The sequence below is a fragment of the Hippocampus comes genome, unplaced genomic scaffold, assembly GCF_001891065.2.
Source record: "Hippocampus comes isolate QL1 unplaced genomic scaffold, H_comes_QL1_v1.1 scaffold7, whole genome shotgun sequence".
Lineage (NCBI taxonomy): Eukaryota > Metazoa > Chordata > Actinopteri > Syngnathiformes > Syngnathidae > Hippocampus > Hippocampus comes.
Genome location: NW_017842060.1, coordinates 6,302,336 through 6,319,331, shown reverse-complemented (window position 1 = coordinate 6,319,331; position 16,996 = coordinate 6,302,336). Strand labels below are relative to the sequence as shown.

The following is a 16,996-nucleotide window of genomic DNA, read 5'->3' as shown; positions in this document are numbered from 1 at the left end:
GCGTTCGGTCATAATGAAGTTGAATCAAAAGCTGTGAAAGGGAATAAAATCATTTGACTTCAGAGGAGCCTTGTCTGTTGCCAGTCCTTCCCTGTCCATTTTTAAAACTCGTTTGAAAAAACATCTTTATTCTTTGGCTTTCGACCCAACATGAGAGTGACACTGTTCCATTATTTTCTGCTGTCTACTCCATATGTTAGCATCACAAATTTTTGTTTTGTCTTCACTTTCTTTTGTTGTGTTACTATTTTATTTTATATTTCCAAGCCCCGAACATCTTTTATTTGACTGACAGAGACTGCTGATGACTACTAGCAATAAATGTGATTATATGTGAGAATAAGTTTTGATGCACAGTTTATACAGTACATACTGCCGGCAAAAACAACACAAAACAAAAAAAAACAAACAAACAAACACAGAAACAAATGTCATGTTGCCTTTTTTAATGAACGAAATAATTTGTTTATACATATTCAAACTTTGGTCAACATGTAAAACGGACAGAAAAGCAATGAAGTGTCAATGTTGAACAAAACCATCTCAGGAACAACTGAACAGAGATGTCCATTTATGGAAAGGGTGAAGCAAAACACCCCAATAGCAGGTCCACTTCCCCTCTCTATTTCCAGCTGTGAGTTGTTTTTTTTTTGTTTTTTTGGGTGGGGGAGTACAAAAGCTAAGACGAGAGGGGTGGATCAACCCAAGAAACAATGAACATTCTTACAAAAACAATAACAGTGGTGACCAAGATGAAGGGAACTGGTGTCACTTTCACCACAGCTGCTGTGATGATGGTGATGTGAAGATGTCATCTGGGAGGGGAGGTGAAAACTGTCAAGATGTCCAAATGAAAGGTGGACACAGAACCAAACCAGCATGCCTCCTCCTGAGAATCCTCTTCATCGGCCATTTTCAGTTTTTTATCTTGCCACCGTCGCCTTCGCTTACCATACGCTTGCGTCCTCTAGTGGAGGAAAAACAAAGACACGTTGGTGGGAATCATGGACAGTGGATCCTGCATTTTACATGGGCAATAATGGAAGGATTGTGTTCCCTCAAATAGCTAGTGCAAAGAGGCACGGCATTAATCATGGCCTTTATTTGCACAAATGTATTTCTAAATGCTGTTTAATACGAGGTATATGCTGTAGCTCACCAATGACTGAACTGGAGAAGCAGTTAAAAAGGAATGAATGAATATTAGATACACTGGTAATTTTTTTTTTTAAATTGCAATTAATCAGCCAGCCTATTTAATTTGCCGATATTAGCACTTTGAAAATCGGCAAAAATCAACCCCCCAAAAATAAATACCGGTAAACATAAGTCACTGTTTTTGCATTACAACATAAGACATTCAAATATATCCTCCATTCAAAAAATAAATCTTTTTTGCCGCTTTAGCTCTCTGTTGTAAGGTTAAAGACTAAAGGAAAAATGATTCTAAAACAATGAAAAGTTCTGCCTTTATATTCATGTCTTTACTTTTGTAAGCTTTAAAGGACTAAAAAAAAACAAGTTACTTCATTCATTATATAAACAATTTATTATTCATTAATAATATGACAATTAATTGGTTAGTGGACTTGTAATTATTTTTGGGTTTGATTTGACCAAATATCGGAAGCTGCATCTGGCACAAGAAAAAAAAAACATCTATAGCAGTCGAGCCCAAAAAATTATACTAACAATAAAATTGACTGCATTAATAGTATTTTACAATAACAATGTGATATAATACAACAAATTCTCACTACCCAACAAAAATAGGACCATTCATAAAACAAACAAAAAAAAAATCTTGCAGGTAATAAATAAATAAATAAATCAAAATTTGAATCCATGATTCAGTTATACAGGGACAAAAGCATATTACAAATAATAGGTGCGAGATTTTTCTATTTTGTATCATGGTCAGTATGTTGGGACAATTTGCCTATGTCAGAAAAAAAATGGAAGACAAATTATGTTTTGTGATAATTTGGTTGTAACATCTAGCATAATAAACGACAGCATTCAATGTCACGGTAGTTCGTTTACTGCAGGAGGGGTGGATAAAATATCTTAATTTGAGGTGAGGCATATTTTTGGTCAAGTGGACGACATTCCTGATGACTGAGCAGAGCGTGGATTTGGAGGAAATGGGGTAGAATGAATCACTTTCATTAATATTCAACACTTGGTGAGGCAGTATATGACTCATTATGGGTGGAAGCAAGATGCCAAAATTTACAAATGTTACATTTCCTTAAGTGATTTTTTGGATACCGTGTACTTGTCAGAGTAGTTGTATTGCTTACTTTTACTTGAGTATTTTTGTTACGATGACATTTATCTACATTCTGCCTGCTACTGCTAGATTTAAAATCATCTACTATTGCTTGAGTGATCCCCACTTTGGTTCTGTCGAGTGACTCTTTCAACCAATCCAACTCAACCACCACACGCAGAAACAAAATTTTCCAAAGTGACTAATTCACCTGAAGCATGGCAGAAACAATGGTTGAAACTAAAAATGTCCACATTTCAGCCAACAAGAACTCCACTACGACCAACCTGGAGGGACAGGCGTCTCTTAGCTGCTTGGTGATGACAGACTCCTGGTAGCAGTGGTCCACAAAGGTCTCCATGATCGTGTGGGCGTGTGGCACGTCGAGATTTATTTCGGGGAGCTCGTCGTAGACCCGCTGGAAGCCCTGCAGAGGGAAAATTAAAACAAACAAGTCTTAGTTAACGGGTTGTGGTCAATAACAGTTATTATCGTCTTCCCAGAAGACAAAGAGGCCGACCGACCCTGTTCATCTGATCCACGGTGAGGTGGCCCGTTTTCCAGAGGGACTGCAGGAGTTTGATGATCATGGGGCTGGCCGTGTCTCCTTTGGATTCCAGCACCATTACAATGGCCTGAAAATACAACACAAATGTTTGGGCTCACATTTGATTCTTGAAATCGACAGACAGACCAGGACATTTGTAGTCTATGAGGTAATTTAAGATTTAAAAAAAACAAAAAAAAAAGGTAATGTGTATATCAAATTTTCAGATTTTTTAATGTAAAATATTTCAGAGATTTTTAATTATGAGTAATTTATTTGATTACAATGGACTATCCAATTACAATCCTTATGTTGATAGTGTTCCTAATTCAACTTTCTTGGTTCAATTTCGTAGAGTAACTAAGTTTTTTTTTGTTTTTTTTGGCACTGATTCCGAATCTGTCCTCATTTTCTCTCTGGCACATCAGGTTTTCATCTTACCATTAATAATATCAAAACAATAATGTAATAATTGATATGGTAATGTATTTAGTAATACAGTATTTATGAATTAAGAGTTAGGGTTAACAAAAAAAAAAAAAAACAAATGAAATCTCAAATCTTGATGTGCTTAAAAAAAAAAAAAAAAGTGAAGAAATTATTATTAGGTTGTATTAGTAGGCTGCCGTCGATATCTGTATTTGCACCAAAATTCCCCATCTAGCTTTCCACGATTAATTATTTTAATTATTGACGTTACATTGTGCACAACAAATTTGAGCAGAGTCCCCAGCAGCGGATTATTCAGCAAAAGCAGTAGCAATAAAAGATATCCACATATGTTCAGGACACATGAATCCACCAACCTTATGTATAGAAAGAGAGACACAACCTTAATTGAGTCAAAAATCTCACAACACACCAAAAATAAAAATGTTCCAAAAAAGTGAACGCACAGGGTTAGTTCTGTACATTCGGCCATCACATGGAAGGATATTTAGCGATTCTGCTTGTCACTATAAGTCGCTGGCAAAAACAAATGATCAAAGATACTTTGCTGAGAAACTGTGTGGAATTGAATACTTTCCCACAGCACACCCAAAGATCTCTCATGGGATGTGCCGCAGCATCATGGGCGGGAAATTCACCGATACGCACTTGACATTTTATCTCGTTTCGATATTATTGACGCTGCTTTCTGCTTCAATAAGAAGATTGTGTGCATTGTGAAACATTTCATGTCATCACCATTGAAATTCAACACTGTACAAATGAATATTGAGAAACAGCCAGCTACAATGTGATCGTTCCAGAACCCGAGGGGGCGGGGACATTTATTTCTATCGAGGCTCTGCCACAAAATGTTCTTATTTATTTTGGATTGATCGGTTAGGACTGGTACATGACAAATGAAAGTGTAGACCCTGCCAAAAATCAGCAAACAGTCCTTGGCATAAAAAAACTGAATTAAAGGATATTTTATTCCAATTCTTGTTCTGCACTTGGCAGAATGCAAGGGGATATTTCCAGGTGCCTCTCTACGAACTAATGAGATCCAATATTCGCTGCGTGTTATTATTTTTTTTTTTTTAAGCTAGAAAATGAAGGTTGCCATGTTGCGGGACCAACACACTATATATGAGTGTCATTTGTCGAAAGCGAGGGGCATGTTTGATACCTCATAGACGAGCTCATGGTGGAAGTGGGGGACCTCCAGTTCTCGCAGGCAGCGTTCGGCCTCCATCACATCTCCTGAAGTCAGGTACTCCTTCAGCAGAAGGTTCATCTAGGATTAAAAAAAAAGTGCTCGGTGGCTTTATCGCAGGAGCTTTTCAAGCAAAACTGTGATTTTGGTCACGGCACGGTCACATGAAAGGATATCGACAAAAACATTCTCACTCTGGACATACCTCAGCAGGGGCTTGAATAAGTCATACAAGGTTTGTTGCAAATGTATTTTTGACCTTATTAAGAGTCAATTATGGGCTTTAGGAGCTGCCGTAGCAGGTGAAAGTCAATGTCCACCTGGCTTTGACATGTAAAAAGCTACAACTTCAAATAGTCCAAAGAGTGAAGCTCATGTGATTTTATGGTCATTTAGTTTGCCAATATTTTCATGCAAAAAAACAAATTAAAAAAATGCTGGGTTACCGTGTTTAAATATGGGAATATATTGACAATTTCAACCCCTCCCAACAGTTTTTTTTTTTTTTTTTTGGTTATTGTGTTTATTAGATGTGGATATAGCAATAGAATGTTAATAGATCTTCAAAACCCTCATCGGTGTTTTGTTACACACTGACTTTTCGACATGTCACTCATAAACTATGTTGGTCAAAGTCAATCACAGGGTCAAGAGTCAGCATCTAACGATAGAGGCCCAGTTGCCCACCAAGCTGTGACCTCTTGATACATCCAATGACAAATTATCTCGTGAGAATAGCAAGTTGTTTCGATTCCAAACAGAAGAATACGGGAAACAAATGATTCTAAAGGGAGGCATAGGACCAATATGGGGAGTGATACAGAAAGAAAGGGGGGGGGGGGCAGCCCAGTGAGTTCAAAGACGTGCAGATAGTAAAGTACAGCGAAATGCAAGGATGCCTGAAGCCTGAGATGTTACACAATGCCGCAATGAGTACCAACTGTCAAAGTGCTCTTTTTGTACAAACATCACTCTCACTCTTGCGTAACCCATCTACTTCACGAGGCAACACCCAAACTTGCAGCACCAAAAATTCAACAACACACGGCTTAAGCAGTGGAAAAAAAAAAAAAAAAAAAAAACACGGCCGCAGTGCGCAGGTGTGTGTGGGTGTATACACCCCCTCATTGAAAAGGCCCACATCCCTGTGGGGAAGGCACAAAACCAGAGGCCAAAACGCCTTCTGTTTGTCTTGCAAAATGTTCACACACTGGACTGTGGCAGTCCGTACACACACACTGGACTGTGGCAGTCCGTACACACACACTTGAGTGTCACCAAGGGTTCAGGGGCGTCCAAACCACATTGGCAAACCAGGTAAAGTACTCGAGCCTCACGAGACAGCAGACTTGTTCCATTTCCTTGCCCCACCCACTTACCAGATATGTACCCCGCAAAACACACACACACACACACACACACACACACACACGCACGCACGCACGCACGCACGCACGCACGCACGCACACATTCTCATTAGTGTGTGTATGCAAATTGGGAAACACAAACCACTTCATTCAGGCTCGACAGCTTTCAAATACATTTAATTGGCATCCTGTTCGGGGTCAAGGGGAGGTTGAGCATAATTTGGTGATTAATAACTTTGGCAACTCTGGCACACCCTGGTCTGGTCGCAAGCCAATTACAAGGTGCATTTGGAGACACACATGCCATGTATTCAACCGCCTGGTAATGCATTTTTATGGAGAGGTGAGGAATTTTTTGGCGCCTATTGTGGAGACTGTGCGAGTGGATCATCAAAAGCACTATTTCCAGTTACTGGGCTGATCATACCTCCTTGATGAGATGTTTGACAGGTCTGAGGCCACCGCCCACGCCCCACACGTTATCCAGACGCACCATGGCGCTCTTCAGGGACAGCAGCACGGCAGCACGGTCTAAAGCCACTCTGACCACAACCGTAAATAGGGTTGGAGTAGAAAAGCAGCACAAAATAAGACCAGGTACATTTTTTGTCCCATATAGAAAACACTGCTGCACCATCTGCAAATAAACCCCCCTCAGATGTTCTTCATATCAAATAATAATTTAAAGAGTAGAATGTTCACCTGGCATGGTCACAGTCCACTTTGCCTTTGTAGCAGTCCAGGAATGACATTGGAAGGACGTGATCCGCTATGGCTCTGGCTATAAACTGGCCCAACATCTGGCATGTGCAAGAGAAAAATAAAAAAATAAGTCAAATGACAAAACAGATGCTCGAGCAGTCAATTAAAATTCAGAAATAGATTAACTTTTTAATCACACATAATTAAACTCTTTACAATGCACTTCCTCCTCACGTACAGACGTACAATTTTTTTAAAGGTAGGGTGTGTGTGGATTTTGGTGCCATCTAGCGGTAAGCTAACAGAATGCAACGACCTCGGCTCGAAGCGGGTTCATTTTGAAGCACTCGCACTACGACACCTCAGACAGAACCCACTTCAGAAGCCTATTCCCAATTTCTTCAGCAGAGGTGCAAGCAAAATGACACATCAAAAGATTTTTAATCCTTCCTCAAGTGACGGACTAAATGCATGGCAACAAAAACTTCTATTTTATGACTAATACTCTTCTATGTATTCTCTGGGGCGCCAAACTGCCTCTCACAGGCCAGTCCTGGTATTACACCAATATTTGCATTTTATTCCCCCCCAGACACCGATGCAGGGTTGAATTTACGGGATGTAACGTGTACCTGCGGAGCGTCGGGCGTGTCCAGTATGAGGTCGGGCAACTCTTTGAGCATCTTGTCAAAGGCCCGCGCCATGTCGCTTTGGGTTAGCACCTTGACGGACAGGTCGGACAGCAAGCGGGAGGTGAGCTCTCTGTGGCTGGCTTTGCCTTCCAGGGACAGAGAGACAGCCACTGAGGAGAACTCGTACTTGTGGGGGCCCAAGTTGAGTTCCTTCAGCAGCATCTTTGTGTAACATACATATCACTGTGTTAGTGATTGTCAGTGATTTTCGCTCAGACAGTTCAACACAGGCTCGACGCAGGAACAGATCGACTTTCACTGCCGGCAGGAGGTGAAGTTCTCCATGACGCCACTCAGTGTGTGCTTCCCACTGTCACCTGACCCCTGCAGCCTCTGCCGGCCTTTTTATTGATTGTGTATGCAAATAACAAGTAATACATTAGAAAAACACTCCCATCTTCATTTACATACCACACCCTCTGGACGGCCCCATTGGGTCGTCCCTCAATGGACCCCCAAAGACAAAGCATTCCCCTGGTACCAGCACCAACATCCATAAACTAACAGAAATGTAGACATTTTAATGAGCGTCCCTCCCATGGACTGATATGTCTGTAACCTGGCTTGTGACCCTTTCTCATGATGGAGCGTACAAGTGCTCCTACCGAGTACTCCCTTGCGCCCAAAGTTAAATCTTCTTTTCTAAGTTGTCATTTAACAGGCGCCTGTGTGTCTACGAGAATTAAATCTTTCTTTCTGAGATGTGGTGAGGTACCATGCGTTCTTGGGTCCCTTCACCTCAAATTGACCCCTGATTCTCTGTGCTTCAATTGTGTGCAAGATGTCTGAACACAAGCATTTCAAGATCAATCAAGCAAGTAACAAAATGAAACTTTAAAACATGATAACATTGTGTTTGTCTACTTTCTCTAACAGTGATACACTTAGACACAACATTAGGTACACTTGGAGGCATTGCGTTAAGAATCGGGCCTATACAAACGTAACAGAAGCATTTAACGTTCAACGTCAGCCATTTTAGAGCCTTTCAATTTTTGTGTTATTGTGTTAATTGATTTTGATATTGTATACAGCATATACACCAAAGCTACCAAATGAAGGTTCTATTGATCACTCAAATCATGTTTTCACTAACCTGAACCTCTTTTGTGTCGCCATGTTCAAAGTATTCCTGGACGATTGGGTTGACCATTTTCCCCAGTTCCCTCTCATCCACCTCTGGAACAACTTTTGCATAAACCGTGTCTCCCTTTAAACGACAAAAGGGTGCAGTATGTTAATAGAGCAAAATCGGAGAGACCCAATGCAACTACGTAATAGCAAATCACGTTCACATGAATATGACGTTGTTTTTCAATGCGGATTTCAGCGGTGTAATTTACTCACCTGTATTACAGTCAAATTTAAAAGGGGAAAAAAAAACTACCGTACTTAAAAGACAAATATGATTATGTCACAAGAATTTAAAGGAAAAAATGGGACAAAATTTAAAAAAAAAAAGAATAATTTAAGTTAAATATTTTGAAATGTATGTATAATAATATAAGAATGTTGTTAGGTGACAATTTTGAGGCGGCATTTTTTTAGTACATCAAATCCGCAAACCGTAAATTAATGTATTTACATACACATAATTATACAATAATTATACAGTGGGGCCTTTCAGCACCGACCCGTCTTTCAGGTTTTGAACTGTCACTTAACTGATTTTTTTGCCTTGACTTGCAAGCACAAACTTGAGATACGAACACTTTATGACGGACGCCAATAAAGACAATTCAGCTCACTTCTTCAAAAGCAGCAAAAATCACAAAAGCGCTTTTAAGCTGTGTCACGCCACTGCCAGTTTAAATGACCTGTCAAACTAAACATATACTGAAAATACCGTATACCCCAATTTATTGCTTTAAAAATGGCGCGGCTAGCTAGCTTCACGCTAACATAAAATGGAAACTGTGACTGACATGCTTATGTTTAGCAGTAATAGTTGCAAATTTACAACCCTTTAAACAACAGATTTATGAACACAATTGGTGGAACATATGCAATTATATCACATCAGTACTCACAGGCATATATTCTTTGTGTTCTCTGACTCAGTGACTCAAATTACAGCCACTTACTGTGTCACAGTCGTAGAAGTCTATTTTTTTTCTTGGCTATTACATAGTGCTGCCCCCAATGGCCAAGACGGGTACAACAGAAGAAGCAGCACAATGAATTGGACTGCAGCATTAAATCATGATCACCAATTGTTTTATGCTTTAAATTCTATTTATGTACGATATTACCCCATATTTTGATAACATATAATATTGTAGAGTGCTAATTTTCCTTAAAAAAATCACAACAGAATAAATACAAATAAATAAAAGTACATAAATAATAAATTAATTGATTAATCTGTTCGCTTTGACTGGCCTTCCTTTCATACTTGGTCCTGAACTGCCTGAACTCTTTCAAATTTAACCCTGATGTTTATCTTTACTACTTGGAATCTTCCCAAGGACACTGAGACCTTGTGTGTCAGGCAATCCCTTTGCTCAGCGCATGGGACATTTGTCGATTTGTCGGTACCGGCATGTCATAGTTCCCCACTGACACTGTTCCGGTTCCACTGTGTTCCAACATCAAGGTCGAAATTACACTGTTATCAACTTTTTTATTTTTCACTGCAGAAGCTTAATTCCCACTCTACTTTCTTTCCCCAGTAAAGTGAGGCCTTTGCTTGATAAGGAGGTTAAAGATTGAAAGGTTCGGTTGATTGACCTGTGACACAGCCATCTGGATAACGGGAATACGTGACATGCACTGAGGAGGAAAAAAGATGCTAGGACTAAGGAGACACTGATACAACTTTTTTTCCACACCAACGACGAGTAGAAGTGCTTCGATTTCAGTGCGCGCCAATGCAGAGTACTGATACTTGATAATGCCATTACGGCTTGCAATTTTGATGAAAATGTATTGTCACTTAATCGGTTCATTTAAATATTAACATCCCTATTGTTGTCTATGTTTGTGTTGTTTGCGATGAAACATTTTTTTATTTCAAGGAGAAGTCAAGTAACAACATTTTTTTTCAAAACATGTCTGGTCTAAACGGTATTCTTTGGAATATGACTTATGTAGAAAAATCCATATTTTTTTTAATCATCTCAGGGGCAACCGTTTCGCCTTGTACTAGATGGATAATAACGGGTGGATTTTTAAATCATATTCAAGAAATGCAATTTTAGTCAGAATACAGTGATGAGACCAGTGAGGACACATATTATTAGAAAGATTTTTTCCGATTGGACTTTGCATGAGGCGGCCCGGTGACCCAGTGGTTAGCGCGTTGACCCCACAGTGCAAAGGTACCGGGTTCAATTCCAGCTCCGGCCTCCCTGTGTGTTGTGTGTGTTGCATGTTCTCCCCGGGCCTGCGTGGGTGTTCTCCGGGTATTCCGGTTTCCTCCCACATTCCAAAAACATGCATGGCAGGCTGATTGAACACTTAAACTTGTCCCTGGGTGTGAGTGTGAGCGCGGGTGGTTGTTCGTCTGTGTGTGCCCTGCGATTGGCTGGCAACCGGTTCAGGGTGGCCCCCGTATACTGCCCGAAGACAGCTGGGATAGGCACCAGCACCCCCGCGACCTTTGTGAGGATGAAGCGGATTGGAAAATGGACGAATGGATGGATGGACTTTCCATAAAAAGGTTTTTACTGGGACATGGATTCCATTCGTTAGCCTTTTAAACGGTGTTTTGCATTTGGTGTTAGCGTGAAGCTAACGCGAGAGGAGTTCTGCAACACGAATGATTTTATTTAAATATACGTGTATTTCGCCTCATTTTGTGTTAGTTTTACTGTAAACGTCAACTGGGAGTGGCAATACGCAGCTTTAAGTGACTCTTTTTAAAAAAACTGAGCCTTTCTACCTTGGAGCAATTTGTGTGGCACACATTGATTTCAAGCAGGGTGACAGTGGTACAACTTCTTAATTCCATTCATTTGACTAATACATTTATACGACATAATTATTAATTAAGTATTAATTATTAATACGAAATATTATTGGGACACCAATTTCTTTATTTGCAACTAGGTGGGTAAGCGTTCCAAGACTTTTGCAGATATGCTGTAGTGTAAATACATTCATTCACGCTAACCTGAGCAGATTCATCGTAGTTGGGATCCTGCAAATCAGGTTCCTCGTCTTCATAAACCATCCCAGCGGCGCCCCAGACACCTTTACCGCCTGCTCCACCTGAGAAAAAAACCAAAACAAAAACAACGAATGAAACATTGCATTTTTGTGGTACAAAATGAATAAAATAGAGTGTTTGCAACGTGGCAGGCAGAGGTGTGTGGTAATGCATGACATTTACTCTGTTAGATTTACTGAAGTCACTTTTTGGATAAATTGCACTGCGGTGCCTTTAGATACAAGTTACATTTGTACCGTGACCACTATCATAACTTAAACCACTAATATCTCAAAAACATTTCCCCCCGTTGAAATGAACAGAAATGCCATTAATCTAATTCACCCTCCGAGGAATAAAAAAATGTAATGTGTTTTTAATGACGATAGATAGCTATATATGACTTTACAAAAATATACAGTGATGGCACAAATAGAAACAAAAACAACTGAACAGTTTTTGTCATACTTTGCATCAAATGAATGGCCAATGTGCCTCTGCCCACCTTGGCCACCTGCGGGGAGTATAAGATAGGCAGAACATAGACATCTGGACAGCATAGATGTCTCAGCTCGCCTCCTTGCAGGGGATCAAGAAATTGGGACTGTGAGTACTGTGACTTCAAACGTTTAAATGTGTTGCAGCGCCATACGCGTTCAAATATTTTTGGGGGCAAATCCCAAACAAATTATCAAGTCAAAAAAAAAAAAAAACCCCACGAGATATTCTGGTCCAAGATTTACCCTTTTTTGGCAGGCCTCTCCCTTTGCCCGTTCTGGATTTGCGGTCACTGGCGGTGACTTTGCCTTTTGGACTGTGAGGGTCCGCTCCGGCGTTGTCCCCTAACTCTGAGAGGGACTCGCTGGTGGAGTTGCGTGATGATTTGCGCAGACGTCGCTTGGCCTTGGCCTTGAGCCTCGCCTCGTGCAGGGCCTTCTCTTGAGGCGTCCAGTTGCCATTCACCTCCGCCTCATTCAGCTCGTCGTCGTCGTCATCGGCGTAGGGACGCTCCGCCTCTTCCAGCTTGTCATCACGAGGAAACGTCTCTGTGAGTGGGAAGGACACCACTAATGTTATTGAGGTTGCCTGTATGGCGGCGGGGAGGCGGCCAACTGCCACATTTCAGTTAAACCAGGAGTGTGCAGATAGCACCGATAGCGATACTGGCTGATCCAGCTTCATGCTGCATTTCCTTAAGTAGTAGCTGACTGCGGCTCCAGTTGAGGATGTTGAAGACTTAATCCACTTGAATAAGCACCTCACCTCAAATCGACAGCGCCTTCAATCACTCACATGATTTGTTTTACAATCACACCTAGAGACAATTTGGAGTATTCCATTAACCTGCCATGCATGTTTTTGGAACATGGAAGGAAACCGGAGCACCCGGAGAAAACCCGCGCAGGCCCAGGGTGAACGTGCAAACTCCACAAAGGAAGGCCGAAGTTCCAACTGAACCCTGCACTTCTGCACTGTGAGGCCAACGTGCTCACCAGTCGACCACCGTGCAGCGCTGGCATCAAATTTAGAGGATGTTTATTTTAACTTTTCAGGGACTTTAAAACACCATCTGTACGGGCCTACTCTATTTTCTATGATGATTCAGTTTGCGCACTGCATACTGTACATGTACTGCGCACTGGTATTCAAGTGACCTGCGTGCTTATTAAATGTGTGAATTTGGAGTAATTACTGTATCAGTGTGAGTTGCAACAACAGGCGGGACTGGTGTATTCCTGCAGGCGTAGGAGGAGGAGGAGGAGGGGCACAGCAAAGGGAGAACACATGGTAAAGAAATGCTGATGCCTGTTTTTTTTCTTATGTCGCTCCCGTCCTTGCACAGTCGGCTCGCAGCAGCGGACTTGACTACATATGGCATGGTTGCGGGTCACATGACTGGCTCAGGCTTGCCTGGAGGGGGTAATGAATACTTATGGAGAGGCCCAAATGACAGTGTGAGCCCTCACTGCGCTATATATTACTGGCGGGTGGGAAGAAGTCCAGACCGCAATCAAACTGAATCCAGACTCTCAACTCATCCCAAAAGAAATTTCATTGAAAGCCAACTGTGTGTTTCACAGAATTGTAGTTCCAGGAACAAATGAAAAGAAAGCAACGTTGTCGAAACGCTTTACGGCCACACCCGACGACTCAGACGAGCATATACAAGCACATTCCCCTTCGCTTGTTCCTTCTCTCCCATATGTAGGTCAAGCGGCCTGTCACTGGCTGTAAATTAGGACTCGACCAACTGCCCTGTGCCAAAACTTGTGGCCAACCAATCAGGCTATAGCGGAGAGCTGCGGGGGAGGAAGAAGAAAAAGTTTTGCCTAAATGGGAGTTGCGCAAGTATTCAAGTCAGGCAACTTCTGCAGCTGTTAAAAACTTTGCTGTTGTTGTTGTTTAGCCTAAAATGGGAACAGGCAACGTGCAGCAATGTGGGCCATTGTAGGGCAAGAACATTTGATTTTGTTACACAACTCTAAAAAGTAAAAAGTATTTTCTCAAATGATGATCAATTGTGTGACTTCCCCCCCCCCCCAGATCCTCTCCCCATAAACAAACACAAACAAACTACTCTGCATTACAATAAACAATATCAGATTGATTAAATAGAAATGTTTTTGACTTATAGGTGAGGCGAACACTAAAATAAAGGTAAACGAAGCATAAATTAATATAAAAGAGGTAATCTACTTCAAATAGAGTTGTTAATTTACCAAAAACTTTGACCCACAGTCTTTCACGTGTTCACAACAGCTTCACAAAATGTAAAGATAAGCCAATATGTCCTAAGTCATTGTAGCACAATAATGCAAACAAATGTGTGGCTTTATCACTTCAACTTTTCATGTTTTTTTATGAAACAATGATACACAAACATAAGGACTGCACTACACAGCATCTAGACACTATATAAACACATTAAGCATAAATATGTTAAAAATAAAGCCTAACGACCGACCGAAATGATGCCTTTGTGATTTCAAAGTTGCATTCTACTACAGTGCAAAATTGATTTGAATTCCATTAATTGTTCAGTCCAAGTATGAATTTGACTGAGAAAAGCTGCTACCCACAAACACGAGTGCAATTTCTAACAGATAACATGTGACCACGTCGTATCCGTGTATGACCTCTTCCCCGTTTGCTGTATGGCAGCCAGGGAGAAAGAGCAGCACTGTTGACGTGTTTGCTTTTTTTCCCTTTTTTTTTTTTTCAAACAGCTTTTACAGTTGCAGCACTGGGGAAAGGAGAAGAAGACACACACAACTCCCCTTTCAAATAACATAACTACTAGTCGACCCGACTACTGTATATGTCACAAATTTATGAGAGTTTGACATTTCAGTTTGAACCTGTACCATCCAGTGGCCTAATGGTACAAGTGTTGTGCAAACCCGACATCTTTGGTACACACGCTACGTGGCGCAGATGCAAAGGCATTTATTGTGCAGAAGTAGTCACCAGTGACTGAACACAATTCAACTGTGACTTCATCTGGAAGACGGTTCAATTACTACGTTCAATAAAGAGTTGATAACTTACTAAACACTTTGACTTGCACTGTTCACCACGACAATTTGGATTTCATTAATTGTTCATCCCCACGACGTTAAATGGCAACGAAGAGTAATGTTTGTCACTGATGTGAAGTTGTGTTTTCTTTCATCCCCAAGGATTCCGTTTAGGTCATTTAAAGTTCACTTGAACTGGACATTGCTCAGGCAACCACGAATAAAATGAATGCACGCTCATGTCAAAATAAAAGAGTGCATGTTTTTGCCATTTTTTTCCCCCCATATTATAACATCTCGTGGTGGTTTCAACTGTTACTTTCTTTCTCCTTCAGATATCTATTTGAGGTAGGGTGTTTAGTTATGACTGCCCCTTGCCAAGGCCATGAGGTGCTTCGTTTCTTTGATAAAGTAGACAACTGCACCCAGTGATCAGATAGAGCGTCCAATAAATAATTACAGCACATGCCAGGCCATCAAGTCAAGTTACTGGAATTGACATTTTAAACTTTATTAGATCAAATGAATTGTGTTCTTCCCTTTTCTCCCCTAGTGGACAAGAGGGTGCTATTGTGAAACTGGTACAATAGTTTGGCTTGACATACATCGTTAAAAAAAAACAAAAAAACATAAGGACTCACTCCTGCACTATAGCGGCCTATAACGGGTTATGTTGTGTGTCTCAGCGTTCAATATTACTGTTTTTAGAACATGCCGGGGTTGGCGCTAGCACCTGGGCTAGTTAAAACCCTCCATCAATTTCCTTTTATTTTGAAAAATACCGTATATGTATAAATTATCTTCTCAACCCCACCCCCCATGTGTCCGTCAAGCCCCCCTCGAGCCCCGGGAGAGAGAAAAAAATCCTGGAGCCATGCCTGAGAAAATGATTAATCAGTGTTTGATTAACCGCACAACCTATTGGTTATGCTGCTAAAAATACTGCACATTCCGGCAGTTTACGTAACATTTCAACACACTAACAACGCGGAGATTATATAAGCACTCCCTTTGGATACTATCTTCAGGCTACACTTCTGACGTCATGGGCACGCACGATGCACGGACGGGTCCATGCGTGACGTAATATGTACATTAACTCTCGAAAAAACGAGAGCGTCGTTTTGGATTTTGGAACGTCGTGGCGCGAGCGTGGCAGACATGTTTGTCAAGGCGGAAGTCAGCGCTGCGAGCTCGTCCAATCACGACGTGAGGACTTTTAAATACGGGAAAATCGCCAAACAGTGTGGGTGAAGCAAGTCAATTGGGGCACAAACGTGAGTTGGAACGTAAAACGTGCAATATTACGTCATCCAACAGCGTTGACTGGAAGCGTGCTTGTGGCGGTGGTCGTTGGGGGTCGGGGGAGTCTCCGGAGCACATGGTGCAGCATGTTAGCCGTCCAGCCCATCCCATGCGTGCACAATAGTGGGGGGCGCATAGAGCATGCCAGCAAGCCCCGGCGGAGTGGAGGTCGAAACCCCGACCCAAGCACTGACTCACCGTCTGCCTGTTGAGCTGAAGACCGAGCGTCCACTTCGGTCGCCATGGCGAGAGTCTGCTATATAAGTGGGATAACAATCCCCTCACGCGGGTTCTATACTCTATGTTCCTTCCTTAGTTTACCAGGGAGAAAAAAACAACTCAAAATCGGGAAGGAGGAACTCTCTTAAGGCTGAGCAGTGGCTGTGGCGAGAACGACACCAAAAGACGAGCAGGTGGACTCTACGAGGCCGAGCACATTTGAGCAGCAAGATAAACAAAGTCTGTTTTTAACTTGGAGCACAGCGAGCGCGGTCACGTGGGCGCGCCGAGGGTGGGGGCTGGGCCCTTCGGACCAATCACCAGGAGGGGGAAAAAAATGCTGTGTCGAATAGAGCGCACTATATTTCACTTTTACAGCCTGTTTGGTTTTAGTACTATACGTCTAACCCTCCCCACCCAGTATTGTACGATAACAGACTTAGCATTTTTAAAATATAGTTAACTGCACCAAAAAATTGAGTGGCAAATTAAAGTGGGCTTTAACACGTGCGAAATGATGGTAAAGCACGTTCGTGACGTGTTGTTGTGGTTCGACTTCTCGCCAGCATGTGTCGGCG

The 16,996-nt window shown here is 41.6% G+C and overlaps 1 protein-coding gene across 1 annotated transcript; it reads right to left on the bottom strand.

Annotated features, from left to right (window-relative positions):
• Positions 1–431: 431 nt before the first annotated feature.
• Positions 432–16,678, bottom strand: pdcd4a (programmed cell death 4a). Its single transcript, XM_019862558.1, has 11 exons — positions 16,398–16,678; positions 12,120–12,422; positions 11,341–11,438; positions 8,323–8,436; positions 7,167–7,388; positions 6,535–6,632; positions 6,260–6,374; positions 4,438–4,545; positions 2,797–2,907; positions 2,560–2,699; positions 432–967 (listed from the first exon to the last, which is right to left on the bottom strand). Exons 1-11 carry the CDS (start codon positions 16,441–16,443, stop codon positions 916–918), a joined length of 1,407 nt encoding a protein of 468 aa, XP_019718117.1. The 5' UTR covers positions 16,444–16,678; the 3' UTR covers positions 432–915.
• Between the last annotated feature and the right edge of the window lie 318 nt (positions 16,679–16,996).